The following is a 12,321-nucleotide window of genomic DNA, read 5'->3' as shown; positions in this document are numbered from 1 at the left end:
TGGTCTCGAACTCCTGACCTCAAGTGATCCACCCGCCCTGGCCTCCCAAAGTGTTGGGATTACAGGCGCTCGGCCTGTTAAATATTTTACATAGATATTTTCCCTACCCATGCTTTCTGAAGTACAGAGCAACTTCATAGAGGGGAAATCGGGAAGCTTAAGAGTGAGGGTGAGGGGTTTCTGAGAGTGGAATGTGCAAGTGTGTACACACATGAGTGTGTACCAGTGTGCATGTGTGTTGGGCTGGGCTAGGGGGTGGGCTGCTGGGGGTTACCTTTGGTTTGTCTGGCTCCCGGGAGTAAGCCGTGTACAGCTCTCTGAAGACCCCCTTGTTCTTGGCCTGCAGGGTCTCTTCCCTGTAGATATGATCTATCTTGGATTGCCGGCACCCGAAGACCAGGACCATGGGGCAGGGGTTCATTCCTGGGGACCAGGAAGACCTTATGTCACTGACGGCTCTCTGCCTGATGTGCAGGGTGGCTGAGGTGCCAGGGATGGGGTACTGAGACCTTAGCGTGCGCCATGCAGATAGAGGCTCATGAACACTGGGGCAGGCAGATGTATGCGGGCACACACATGTACACAGGTGCTCACATGCACGCACATGCACACACATACACATGCACATACTGAGGAAGGAGGTGAAGTGTGTTCAGATTTTAGTGGATCTCCCTCCCAGGACTCAATCCTTCCTTCTGCTCCTTGACTACTTAGGAGCCCCCACCTGATGCCCAGACTCTGGGCCTAAGAGCCCAGACTCTGGAGCTAGACGGCCTGGGTTGAAATCTCAGCTCTGTGATGAACAACTTACTCAACTTTTTTTTTTTTTTTTGAGATGGAGTCTAGCTCTGTCACCCAGGCTGGAGTTCAGTGGCGCGATCTCGGCTCACTGCAACCTCTGCCTCCCGGGTTCAATCGATTCTCCTGCCTCTGCCTCCCAAGTAGCTGGGATTACAGGCACCTGCAACTGCACCTGGCTAACTTGTGTATTTTTAGTAGAGACGGGGTTTCACTGTGTTGGCCAGGCTGGTCTCGAACTCCTGACCTCGTGATCTGCCTGCCTTGGCCTCCCAAAATGTTGGGATTATAAGCGTGAGCCACTGTGCCTGGTCTTTTTATTTATTTATTTATTATTATTATTTTAAGATGGAGTCTCACTATGTTGCCCAGGCTTGAGTGCAGTGGTGTGATCTTGGCTCACTGCAACCTGCAGAGTGAAACCTGCAGAGTTTCACTCTTGTTGCCCAAGCTGGAGTGCAATGGCACTATCTCGGCTCACTGCAACCTCGACCTCCTGGGTTCAAGGGATTCTCCTGTCTCAGCCTTCTGAGTAACTTGGATTACAGATGTGTGCCACCACGCCTGGCTAATTTTGTATTTTTAGTAGAGACAGGTTTTCACCATGTTGGACAGGCTGGTCTCGAACTCCTGACCTCAAGTGATCCACCTGCCTCAGCCTTCCAAAGTGCTGGGATTACAGGCGTGAGCCACTGCACCCGGCCACAACGTACTCAACTTTCTAAGCCTCTGCTTCCCTATTTGCAAAACGGAAATAACAGGACTGTTGTGAGAAATGAACATGAAACATTACAACTCTGCCTGATACCTGCAAGTACTTTATAAACGTTAGCTGTTCCGCTAGAAGGACAGTTCCATGGGGGCAAGTTTTTACTGACTGACTGATGGATTGATTCATTTTTGTAATCATCCCTCGAATCAATGGAAAGGTTTTCATTTCTATTTTAGCTGTTTTTCTGTCTTTTTCACTGCCACGCCCCAACGCCTCCAATAGTGTTTGGCACTCATTAGGTGCTCAATAAATCCTTGTCTAATGCATGCCACAATTTGGGTTTCTTTCTCTCTCTCTCCTCCCAGAGCTGATCTGCTGTGTCTTTCACACAGCACTTGCTCTTGAATAACAGTCTTTGCAATAATTACATAAGCATAGCCATTTGATAAGGACTAATGTCTATCTTTTCCAGGCTATTGGATTTTTTTTTGAAGAGATCACATCTTAACAGTCAAAGAAATGTCCTCTGGGCCTGGAATTTCAGGCCCCTGGGACAGGCTGTTTGGATTACACCACGAACTTCACCTGTGGGTCAGATTGGTGCTACATGCCCCAGCTTTTCTGAGGCAGTGACGCCATGGAGAGACACCTTCACTGTTCTCTAGGGCTGCTGAGACACAGCTGGACCTCCCCAGGTCCGGGGGTGGGAACCAAGTGGCCGCTGGACTGTAACCCACCTTTGTGTTGGATATCAAATTGCCGCTGTTGCCAGAAACTTCGGAAAGGGGCAATGCCGGTGCCTGGTCCAACGAGGATGCAGGGGACTTGGGGGTTCCGGGGCAGGTGGAAGCTGGGTGCTCTGGGCAAGGAAGAGGGGGTCAGAAGTCTTGCAGAGCTCAAATCCAATCAAGAACAATTGAATCTTAGGTAGACCAGGTGGCTGTCTTCGGTAGACATACAATGAGACTTACAGCTCTTCAGCCGGGGCCAGGTGCCCCTTTTCAGGGTGGGAGTCTCACCAATTAGGGGAATTCCAAAAATGGGGGGTCCTCAAGTTCTGGCTATTTCTCCATTCCCCAATTCTTCTCACTGCTGAGCTCAGCAAATTCAACCCAGGGTATCTCTACACTGGCACCATTGTCACTTGGGGTGGACACTCCTCTGTCGTGGCACTGTCCTATGCATTGTAGGGTATTGAGCAACATCCCCGGCTTCCACCCACTAGATGCCAGGAGTACATGTGAGTTGTGACAACTCAAATGTCTAAAGACATTGTCAGATGTCCCTGGGTGGCAGGGGTGGGGTGGGGTGCTGTAAAAATCACCCTGGTTTGAGAGCCACCATTTTTTTTCTTTCCTTTTTTTTTTTTTTTTTGAGACGGAGTCTCACTCTGTCACTCAGGCTGGAGTGCAGTGGTGTGATCTTGGCTCACTGCACTCCACCTCCCAGGCTCAAGTGATTCTCCTGCCTTGGCCTCCCAAGTAGCTGGGATTACAGGCACCCGCCACCACCCTCGGCTACTTTTTTTTTGTATTTTAGTAGAGATGGGGTTTCGCCACGTTGTCCAGGCTGGTCTCGAACTCCTGACCTCAAGTGATCTGCCTTCCTTGGCCTCCAAAAGTGTTGGGATTACAGGCGTAAGCCACTGTGCCCAGCCCAGAGCAACTCGTTTAACCAACCATGAAATCTTTAAATCAAGGAGTCACAGACTTCAGTGTGTAAAAGAATCACCTGGGGATGTTCAAGGTGCAGATTCCTGGGCCATGCACTACATCTGGGCTCAGGACTCTATGTGTGAAACACCCCAGAGGACTCTGATGCCAATGATATTTAGATCATGATCAATGGCATGTGGACCATATTGTGAACATTCTAACCTCAATGGTTGAGAAAAATCATTGGCCAAAGCCAGTGTTCAGGTAGAGAAGTTATTGATCGACAAAACAGGTTAACTATAACTGGTCTAAGATCAGCTATAGCCTTTACAGCTGAGTTTGGGAGGAAAAGCTCCAATGAATGGGGGTGATTGGATTTTTTCCATCTCTAGGAAACTGGGACTGATTGGGAGTGAGCAGTAGAATTTGGCTAGAATTTCCACTAGCCCATATGGTTCATGAAGGTGGAGACTGTATTTGCATGGTTTTCCCCAATAGCTCCAGCATCTAGCCCAGTACACGCCCAAGTGAAATGTGTGTTGCATTGACTTGACATTGACCGGAGGACTTGCCTAGCTTGCTATGCTGCTCTGATCTTGTTTCCTTAACAACTAAGAGAGACGCAGGACATTGGTCTCCATCGTGTGTCACCCAGCCATCTCCCTAGAGCCCTTCAGACTGGTCCACCTACCCCAACTTGCGACGTCAATATGCAGATTTGAGGTGATTGCTCATTTTTTTTCACTTATTACTCACCCTCTCACGAAACAGGGGACCACTTCGTCAGCCTGTATCCGGTTGAGCCAGGAGGAGCACACGCCGTGGTGAATTGGTCCTTCTCCATCTAGCAAAATAACCAAGGCAGTCAGGGCCACCCACTGCTCCCAAGCAAGGCCTCCCCTCCTCCCTCCAATGCAAATGCCCGCAGGCCCAGTGCCAAGTTTATCCTTTGGAATTCCTCTCCAAGATCCCTTCCTCTGAAGGGCAAGAGGAAATGGTATAGCTGGGGTGACTTCATGCCTGTGCAACCACCCAGGATTCTATTGGGTAGGGGTGGGTCGGATTCGAATCCTTCCCTATTGAAGGGTGCTTTTGGTGGCTTGCTGGGCTCCTGGGACGGGCACTGTGCATTTTAATTGCTTTATCTAGGAGGAAAAATACAGGGCAGAGCTTGGGTTATCTCACTTACAACCAGCTGGGCATGATACAGCAGAGCGCTGTCCCAGGGAGTGAGTAGTGGTGGCTTGTTCTAGTTGCTGCTTTGGGTATATTAGGGGGCGCCATTGTAAATACACATCTTGCCTCTTTCCTAATTCTGCTCAGGCTTGGCTCTGCACCAGGGGACAGTTCACCTGCTTCCCCCCAGTTTTCTGGTCTTGGGGGTGAGTTTCTTCCCAGGGATTTGGGATTTAGCCTGCAGGCAGTGGTTTAGGGAGCCCTCCAGAGGCCCCTTGGGGGAAAACGCAGCCAAGGAGGCTCTCCCAGTGCCTCCGCCCACCTCGAGTGCGGTAGGAAACGATGGCCACAGTGAGGTGCACTTCATCAGGGTACATGTCTGGGGAGGAGCTGATGGAATAGTAGCGGGGCTGCAGCAGGGACAGCTGGGTCAGGAGCAGGGTGGCCGGCATCTGGATGGATGGGAACTCCTCCAGCACCTCCACGATGGTGGGGTTCTTGCCCCATTTCCATTCCTCGTACTCCTGCAAACCCTGTGCCAAGGAGATGGACAGAGACAATCTTGAACCCAGCTGCTACATACTTCCCATGAGGACCTGAGGGGGTCCAGGAAGAAGGCAAAATAAAAGTAACAGTTGGCAGGTGTGGTGGCTCATGCTTGTAATTGCAGTGCTTTGGGAGGCCAAGGAGAGAGGATCACTTGAGGCTAGGAGTTCAAGGCCAGCCTGGGAAACACAGTAAGATCCTGTCTTTACAAAAAATTAAGAAAAATTAGCGGGATCTGGTGGTGAATGTCTGCAGTACCCCAGTTTCTTGGGAGGCTGAGGTGGGAAGACTGCTTGAGTTCAGGTGCTTGAGGCTGCAGTGAGCTATGATCATGCCACTGCACTCCAGCCTGGGTGACAGAGTGAGACCCTGTTGACAGAGAGAAAGAAAGAGAGAGAGAGAGAGAGGGAAAGGAAGGAAGAAGGAAGGAAGGAGAAGGAAAGAAAAAGAAAGAGGAGAAAAGAAAGAAAGAGAGAAAGAAAAGAAAAAGCGAGCAATAATAGTTAACACTTGAATAGTAATTATTCTGTGCTAAGTTTTGATTCTCATGAGGACCTTATGAAATAGGTATTACTGTTTCCCCATTTTATAGATGAGGAAACTGAGGGTCATAGAGGTCCCATGGCTACTAAGTGGTGATGCTGGGTGAAACTGATCCTTGCTTTAGACAGTGTGTCCTCAGAATCTGTGTTCCTAGTCACTACACACTCCTGAAGTCAAGAGAGACGCACTATGGAAGGGAGTCATGACTCATGCAGGGAGTGGCAGGTATTCAGTAGAGACCTGTGATTTGTTGGTTGCAGAGTCTGGAGATGCATCTTTGGAGAGCTTGGGTCATGTTCATGACGGTGAGTGACAGCCCTGGAAAATCAGGTTGGGGTGTGTGGAGGACCATGTCTGGGGACGTGTTGACAGCAAAGCCCAGCTGTAACCAGGCAACAGAGGAACTCTCTGGAGCTCTGGAGTTATTTTTCCTTAATCTCAGAAGATGCCCTAGGCAGTCTCTGATTGCTGGAACAGAAGGCTCAGTTTCTGAGACCAGGGTGTGAGTGTACTGTGTAACAAAGATTTTTACCATGTTCCTAAAGACTGTCCTGGCCTTATTTATTTATTTTTAAAATTTATTTAAATTTTTTTTTTTTGAGATGGAGTCTCACTCTGCTGCCCAGGCTGGAGTGCAACGGCACGAACTTGGCTCACTGTAAGCTCTGCCTCCCGGGGTTCACGCCATTCTCCTGCCTCAGCCTCCCGAGTAGCTGGGACTACTGGCGCCCACCACCACGCCTGGCTAATTTTTTGTATTTTTAGTAGAGACAGGGTTTCACCGTGTTAGCCAGGATGGTCTCGATCTCCTGACCTTGTGGTCCGCCCACCTTGGCCTCCCAAAGTGCTGGGATTATAGGGGTGAGCCACTGCACCCAGCCTGTTCTGGCTTTATTAATAGGCGATGGCATCCTTGACATTGTGCTTCTCAGACCTCTAGCTTGACTGGCCTGCAGTTGCAGGAGCAACATGGACCAAGAGCCCTGGCCTCTCAACTCTTTGAAACTGACATCACCTGAAACTGACATCCATCACCCTGTTGGTGCCGGGCCTGGCTTCACACAGGCTGCTTCCTGCCAATAACCAAGCACAGGAGTCTCCAGGGCTACTCAAGGACCTTGCTGGGCCTTCCTTAAACTGCACTGCAGTCTAGAACATTCCCGTCCAACCTTTCTTCCTTTTCCTTTGGTTGGGGTTAAATTTGTTTTGAGGTCTGACGGTTCTTCCAGCCTTGTCTGATCCCTATTTTCTGTCACACAGGTGTTTCGCCTAATAAAAATCCTTGCTCATTTAATCCTGTCTTGAAGTCTGCACTTTTTGGAAGAAATGAACTAATACATATGGGTTATATCAAATTCTACTATCTATCTATCTATCTATCTATCTAGAGACAGATTCTCGCTCTGTCACCCAGGCTGGAGTGCAGTGGCATGATCTTGGCTCACTGCAAGCTCTGTCTCCTGGGTTCAAGCAGTTCTTCTACCTCAGCCTCCTGAGTAGCTGGAATTACAGGTGCCCACCACCACACCCAGCTAATTTTTGCATTTTTAGTAGAGACAGGGTTTCACCATGTTGGCCAGGCTGGTCCCAAACTCCTGACCTCAGGTGATCCGCCTGCCTTGGCCTCCCAAAGTGCTGGGATTACAGGCGTGAGCCACTGCGCCTGGCCTACTTATTTATAGAGATGTGGTCTTGCTTTATTTATTTATTTATTTATTTATTTATTTATTTATAGAGATGGGGTCTTGCTCTTTCACCCACGCTGCAGTACAGTTGCAAGATCGTGATTCACTACAGCCTCGAACTCCTGGGCTCAAGTGATCCTCCCACCTTAGCCCCCTGAGTAGCTGGGACTACAGGCATGTGCCATGATGCCCAGCTAATTTAATTTTTTTGTAGAGCTGGGGTCTATGTTGCCCGGTTGGTTCCAAACTCCTGGCCTCAAGCAATCTTCCCATCTCTGCCTCTCAGAGTGCTGGGATTATAGGCATGAGCCACTGTGCCCAAATTCTGCTTTAAATAAGGTAAAAACAGTACAATCTAATAAGGTACCAACAGTGCAATCTATGGTCCTTCTTCCTATTAGCCACCCTCCCCCATTAATTAAAAGTTTTAAATCAAAATTATACTTGCAGATAGTCTAAAAAGTTAAATAACTTTGTAAAGCTTATGATTAAAAATAATGGTCTCCTGTTCTACCTCTGCCATCTGCTTCCAACTCCCCGGAGGTAACTACTTACAGCTCTTTAAGTGTTCCTTCTGGTATTTATTTTCATATTTCTAAATACTACGCACTCGCTAATTAGCCTCTTCCTTGCTGCCCACCATTCAATCCCCTCTCCTGGACGGCAGAAGAAAGCCAAGCCATCCTGTGCTGGGGGCTTGCTTACTGGGAAGGAGCCCCCATTGGGAGCAGCGTGGGTGATTCTCCTGGGTAGAATTCTTACTGAGCAAGGCTTTGCAGCGGGCTGGGGCAGGTGATCCCAGGGTTTCTAAGCAAGGTGGTAGAGGCTACGTTTGGTTCATTTTACAATCAGAGACCTCTGATCTCTAGCAGTCCCACCTGCAGCTCCTCTGCATTGGCAAAAGCTCATCATTTGCAGCCACATGCACGGAACTGGAGGACATCATGTTAAGTGAAAGAAGCCAGGCACAGTAAGACAAATTTTGCACGTTCTCACTCATTTGTGGGAGCTAAAAACTAGAAGCAAATAAAGTCATGAAGATGGAGAGTAGAAGAGGGCTACCAGATGCAGGGAAGGGTAGCGGCGAGGGGTGGGGGAAAGCAGAGATGGTTCATGGGTACAAAAATACAGTTACATAAAATGAATAAGATGCAGGCCAGGCACGGTGGCTCATGCCTGTAATCCCAGCACTTTTGGGAGGCCAAGGTGGGTGGATCACCTGAGGTCAGGGGTTTGATGGTGAAACTCCATCTCTACTAAAGAAAAAACTACAAAAATTAGTTGGCCATGGTGGCAGGCACCTGTAATTCCAGCTGCTCGGGAGGCTGAGGTACGAGAATCCTTTGAGCCTGGGGAAATGGAGGTTGCAGTGAACTGAGATTGCAACACGGCACTCCAGCCTGGGCTAGAGAGTGAGACTCTGTCTCAGAAAAAAAAAAAAAAAAAAGAATAAGATCTAGTATTTCCTAGATCTAGACAAGGTGACTATAGTCAACAACAATTTATTGTATATTTAAAAATAACGAAAAGAGTGGAATTGGAATGTTCCCAACACAAAGAAATGATGAATGCTTGAGGGGATGAATACCCCATTTGCCCTGATGTGATTATTATACATTGTATGCCTGTATCAAAACATCACATGTACCCCATAAATATATATACCTACCAACCAAGTACCCATAAAAATAAAAATTAAAAAAACAAAAAACAAGAAAAAAGCTTATCTTTAAATCAAGGCGTGGTGAGATCCTGTTTCTTTTTCTCCTAAGCATGGGCTAAGATGGCACTAATGGAAGCTCAAGGTTCCAAAGGAAGACAGAAACAGTTAGAATAGCAATTTCTGTTGTAGCCAGGGAACTGTTGATTCAAGGGAGTCACTCTTGCTCTGCCAGGCCTTAGAACTGGTAGAAGACCAGCCACGTTGGACCAGCCAATATGGTGACCTACAGCAAATAATGGCCCCCTTGGCTCAAGACTTCCATCTACTGGAAGCCTGGTAATAACAGTTTTCAACTCTTTAATGACAAGGAGGTGAAAGGCGCCCCCTAGGGTTGTGCGAAGCCTGGGGACCCACCTTGCTGAGGACCAGCAGATGCTGCTTCTCCTTCTCGCTGGTAGCTAGGGAGGCAAACTGCTGCAGCTGCAGGGGCGTTGGCGGCGTAGTGATGTCCAGGTAGTACTTGAAGGCCTGGAAGATGGTGCAGGGTGGGAGGCGGTGCTCGTCTGTCCAGTTACTGATGACACCTGTGGAGGTACAAGGCAGGTGAGGGGTGGGTGTGGGAGGGCTTGAGTCCAAGTCGGGGGTTCAGGTCTGCTCCTGGAGCAGAGGATGGGGCCAGGAGAGGAGGGTAGCTCCAGAGCCAAGCAACCTTCTAGCTCTCCACCTTCCATGCCCGGAATCCAGGGGATTTCATGTGTGCAAGAAGCAAATCCAAAATTAGGCAAATGAATCCAAAAATTAAGAAAAATACATGAAGAGAGGAGAAAAATATTAAAATAGCATGACATAGTCCACTGGCGTTCTATACAACGAGCCCCCAGCTGCGCATGACAGAGATAAGCCTATTTCAGCCCCACGTATCATGGCATGGTATCAGCCTCTCACCCCCTGAATGGGATGTTAGTGTTTGTCATTATAAACACTAACACTTACCTAGCACATTCTATATGCCAAGTACTATTATTAGTACTTTATATTAACTCATTTAATCATCACAACAATCCAAGACAGTGTTATTCTTCTCCCCGCTGAGACAAATAGAAGCACAGAGAGGTTAAGAAATTTGCCCGAGGTCACACAGCTCATAAGCATGAAGTCAGGCAGTGTGGCTTCAGACCTTGTTCTAACTACTATAATGTACTCCCTCTATATACTCTTCATCCAGTATGTCCCTAAATATAAGCCTCTCCTCCAACAGGCGTTCAATCCCAAATACAAAGCTCTATTTCAACACAGAGGAAGTACTGTCTGGGTTGGATTTATTTTTATTTTTATTTTATTTATTTATTTTTTGAGACAAGGTCTCACTCTGTTGCCCAGGCGAGTGCAGTGGTGCGATCACAGCTCACTGTAGCCTTGAACTCCTGGGCTCAAGTGATCCTCCCACCTCATGCTCCTGAGTAGCTGGGACTACAGACGTGTGCTACCATGCCTCACTAATTTTTTTTTTTTTTTGAGATGAAGTTTCGCTCTTGTTGCCCAGGCTGGAGTGCGATAGTGCGATCTTGGCTCACTGCCACCTCTGCCTCCCGGGTTCAAGTGATTCTCCTGCCTCAGCCTCCCAAGTAGCTGGGATTACAGGCATGTGCCACCACGCCCGGCTAATTTTTTGTATTTTTAGTAGAAACGGGGTTTCGCCATGTTGGCCAGGCTGGTCTCGAACTCCTGACCTCAGGTGATCCACCCGCCTCGGCCTCCCAAAGTGCTGGGATTACAGGAGTGAACAACCATGGCTGGCCTGATGCCTGGCTAATTTTTGTATTTTTTTGTAGAGATGCAGTTTCGCCACATTGCCCAGGCTGGTCTTGAACTCCTGGGCTCAAGTAATCTGCCTGCTTTAGCCTCCCAAAGTGTTGGGATTACAGGCGTCAGCCACCTCATTCAGTCAGGATTTATTAAGAGAGGGTATGTCTCAGCTGGGTGCGGTGGCTCATGCCTGTAATCCCAGCACTTTGGGAGGCCAAGGCAGGTGGATTACCTGAGGTCAGGAGTTTGAGAACAGCCTGGCCAACATGATGAAACCCCGTCTTGACTAAAAATACAAAAAATTAGTTGGGTGTGGTGGCACGTGCCTATAATCCCAGCTACTCAGGAGGCTGAGGCAGGAGAATTGCTTGAACCTGGGAAGCGGAGGTTGCAGTGAGCCGAGATTGCGCTACTGCACTCCAGCCTGGGCAACAAGAGCAAAACTCTGTCTCAAAAAAAAAAAAAAAAAAAAAGAGGGTATGTCTCTCTAAAGTAGTGCGTTCCTGAGAGGTTTTCAGCAGGGCTTTGACTACATGCTACTTTCACGTTCTATCCTGACTTTACATCCTAGCTCTTTTGTAAAAGTGACAGTCCTGTATTGGTCTGCCAGGTAAGGTCACTGCAGTTCCTTGTACCTGACCCCTGAGCCCACCTGTGCTCCTGGATGAAGTACTGAGACCCATTTGCCTTTGAAAGTTCTTCAATATGAATGTCAAGGATGGACACTCAAGCAGGCGAGAACTTGATCTAATGAGGTAAAAAATGTGGGCTCAATCCCTAGTTGGCCATCGAGCTTCCTATAGTACCTTTTGATTGTAAGAGGAGGCAGGATCAGACTTCTGCTGTTATTTACTTGGTGGACAATGGGGTACTAGAGATTTTCCTGAGGGCTAGTGGTGAGGATAGAAAGTGAAAAGAATGGCTACTGCTAAAGTCTGTGTCTAGTCAATGAAGGAAGGTAGCAGCCCCCTTCTCCCAATGGTGAGCTATCAATGGCCTGGCACTATGTGCATTTATTTGCCCAGCTGGTTGGGCCAAGGTTGATCAGTCATGAGAAAGGGGAAAATCTTTAGTCTCATAGGCTGTTAGCAACAGAGACCCACTCTTCTGCCTGGACTGGTGATTGGGAAGAAAGGGTATCTTCTTCCCCAGACACCCAGTGCCTCTGCAGCTCCCTAGAGCAGGGAAGGGCCCCCGGGAATGTTACCTAAAGCCGTATTCCGCTCCTCCAGCAGTTCCACTTTCACCATCTGGTTGACAGGGGGCGCGTCCTCTAGTCGCTCGATCAGGGCATTCACAAGGTCCTCGTGGTTGCCAGGGAAGACACCCAGGTGGTCCCCAGGCTGGTACTGCAGCTCCTGATTCCCGTTGGTGTGGAGACGCACGAAGATAGTTGACCGACTGCAGGAAATTGCAGAAGAATCACAGGACGAGGGCCAGCAACTACTTCCTCCTTTTTTTGCTCTTCTGTCTGTCCTTGTTGGCTGCAGTTCTCCTCCTTCCATTCTTGTTGGGGCCTGTGCTAACCAAGCCTATGCTCCCATCATTTTATTATTATTATTATGGTGAGACAGGGTCTTGCTCTGTCGCCCTGGCTGGAGTGCAGTGGTGTGATCACGGCTCACTGCAGCCTCTATCTCCCAAGCTTAATGATCCTCCCACCTCAGCCTCCCAAGTAGCTGGGACTATAAGCAGGCACTGTCATGCCTGGCTAATTTTGGAATTTTTTGTACAGAT

General features: G+C 48.5%; 1 protein-coding gene across 3 annotated transcripts in view; it reads right to left on the bottom strand.

Moving 5' to 3' along the window:
- NOS1 (nitric oxide synthase 1) overlaps positions 1-12,321 on the bottom strand; it is a 151,094-nt gene that overhangs the window by 14,354 nt on the left and 124,419 nt on the right. For all 3 annotated transcript variants that reach the window (XM_032168570.2, XM_058424857.1, XM_032168571.2), the window contains 6 exons: positions 11,792-11,985; positions 9,193-9,362; positions 4,664-4,874; positions 3,922-4,009; positions 2,248-2,369; positions 275-423 (listed from right to left, as the gene is read on the bottom strand). In XM_032168570.2, the coding sequence (XP_032024461.1) occupies positions 275-423; positions 2,248-2,369; positions 3,922-4,009; positions 4,664-4,874; positions 9,193-9,362; positions 11,792-11,985 (934 nt within the window). The remainder of the gene's footprint in view (positions 1-274; positions 424-2,247; positions 2,370-3,921; positions 4,010-4,663; positions 4,875-9,192; positions 9,363-11,791; positions 11,986-12,321) is intronic.

Source organism: Hylobates moloch, unplaced genomic scaffold (assembly GCF_009828535.3).
Source record: "Hylobates moloch isolate HMO894 unplaced genomic scaffold, HMol_V3 SCAFFOLD_12, whole genome shotgun sequence".
In the NCBI taxonomy this organism is placed as follows: Eukaryota; Metazoa; Chordata; class Mammalia; order Primates; family Hylobatidae; genus Hylobates; species Hylobates moloch.
This window is presented reverse-complemented; position numbering and strand designations above follow the sequence as displayed.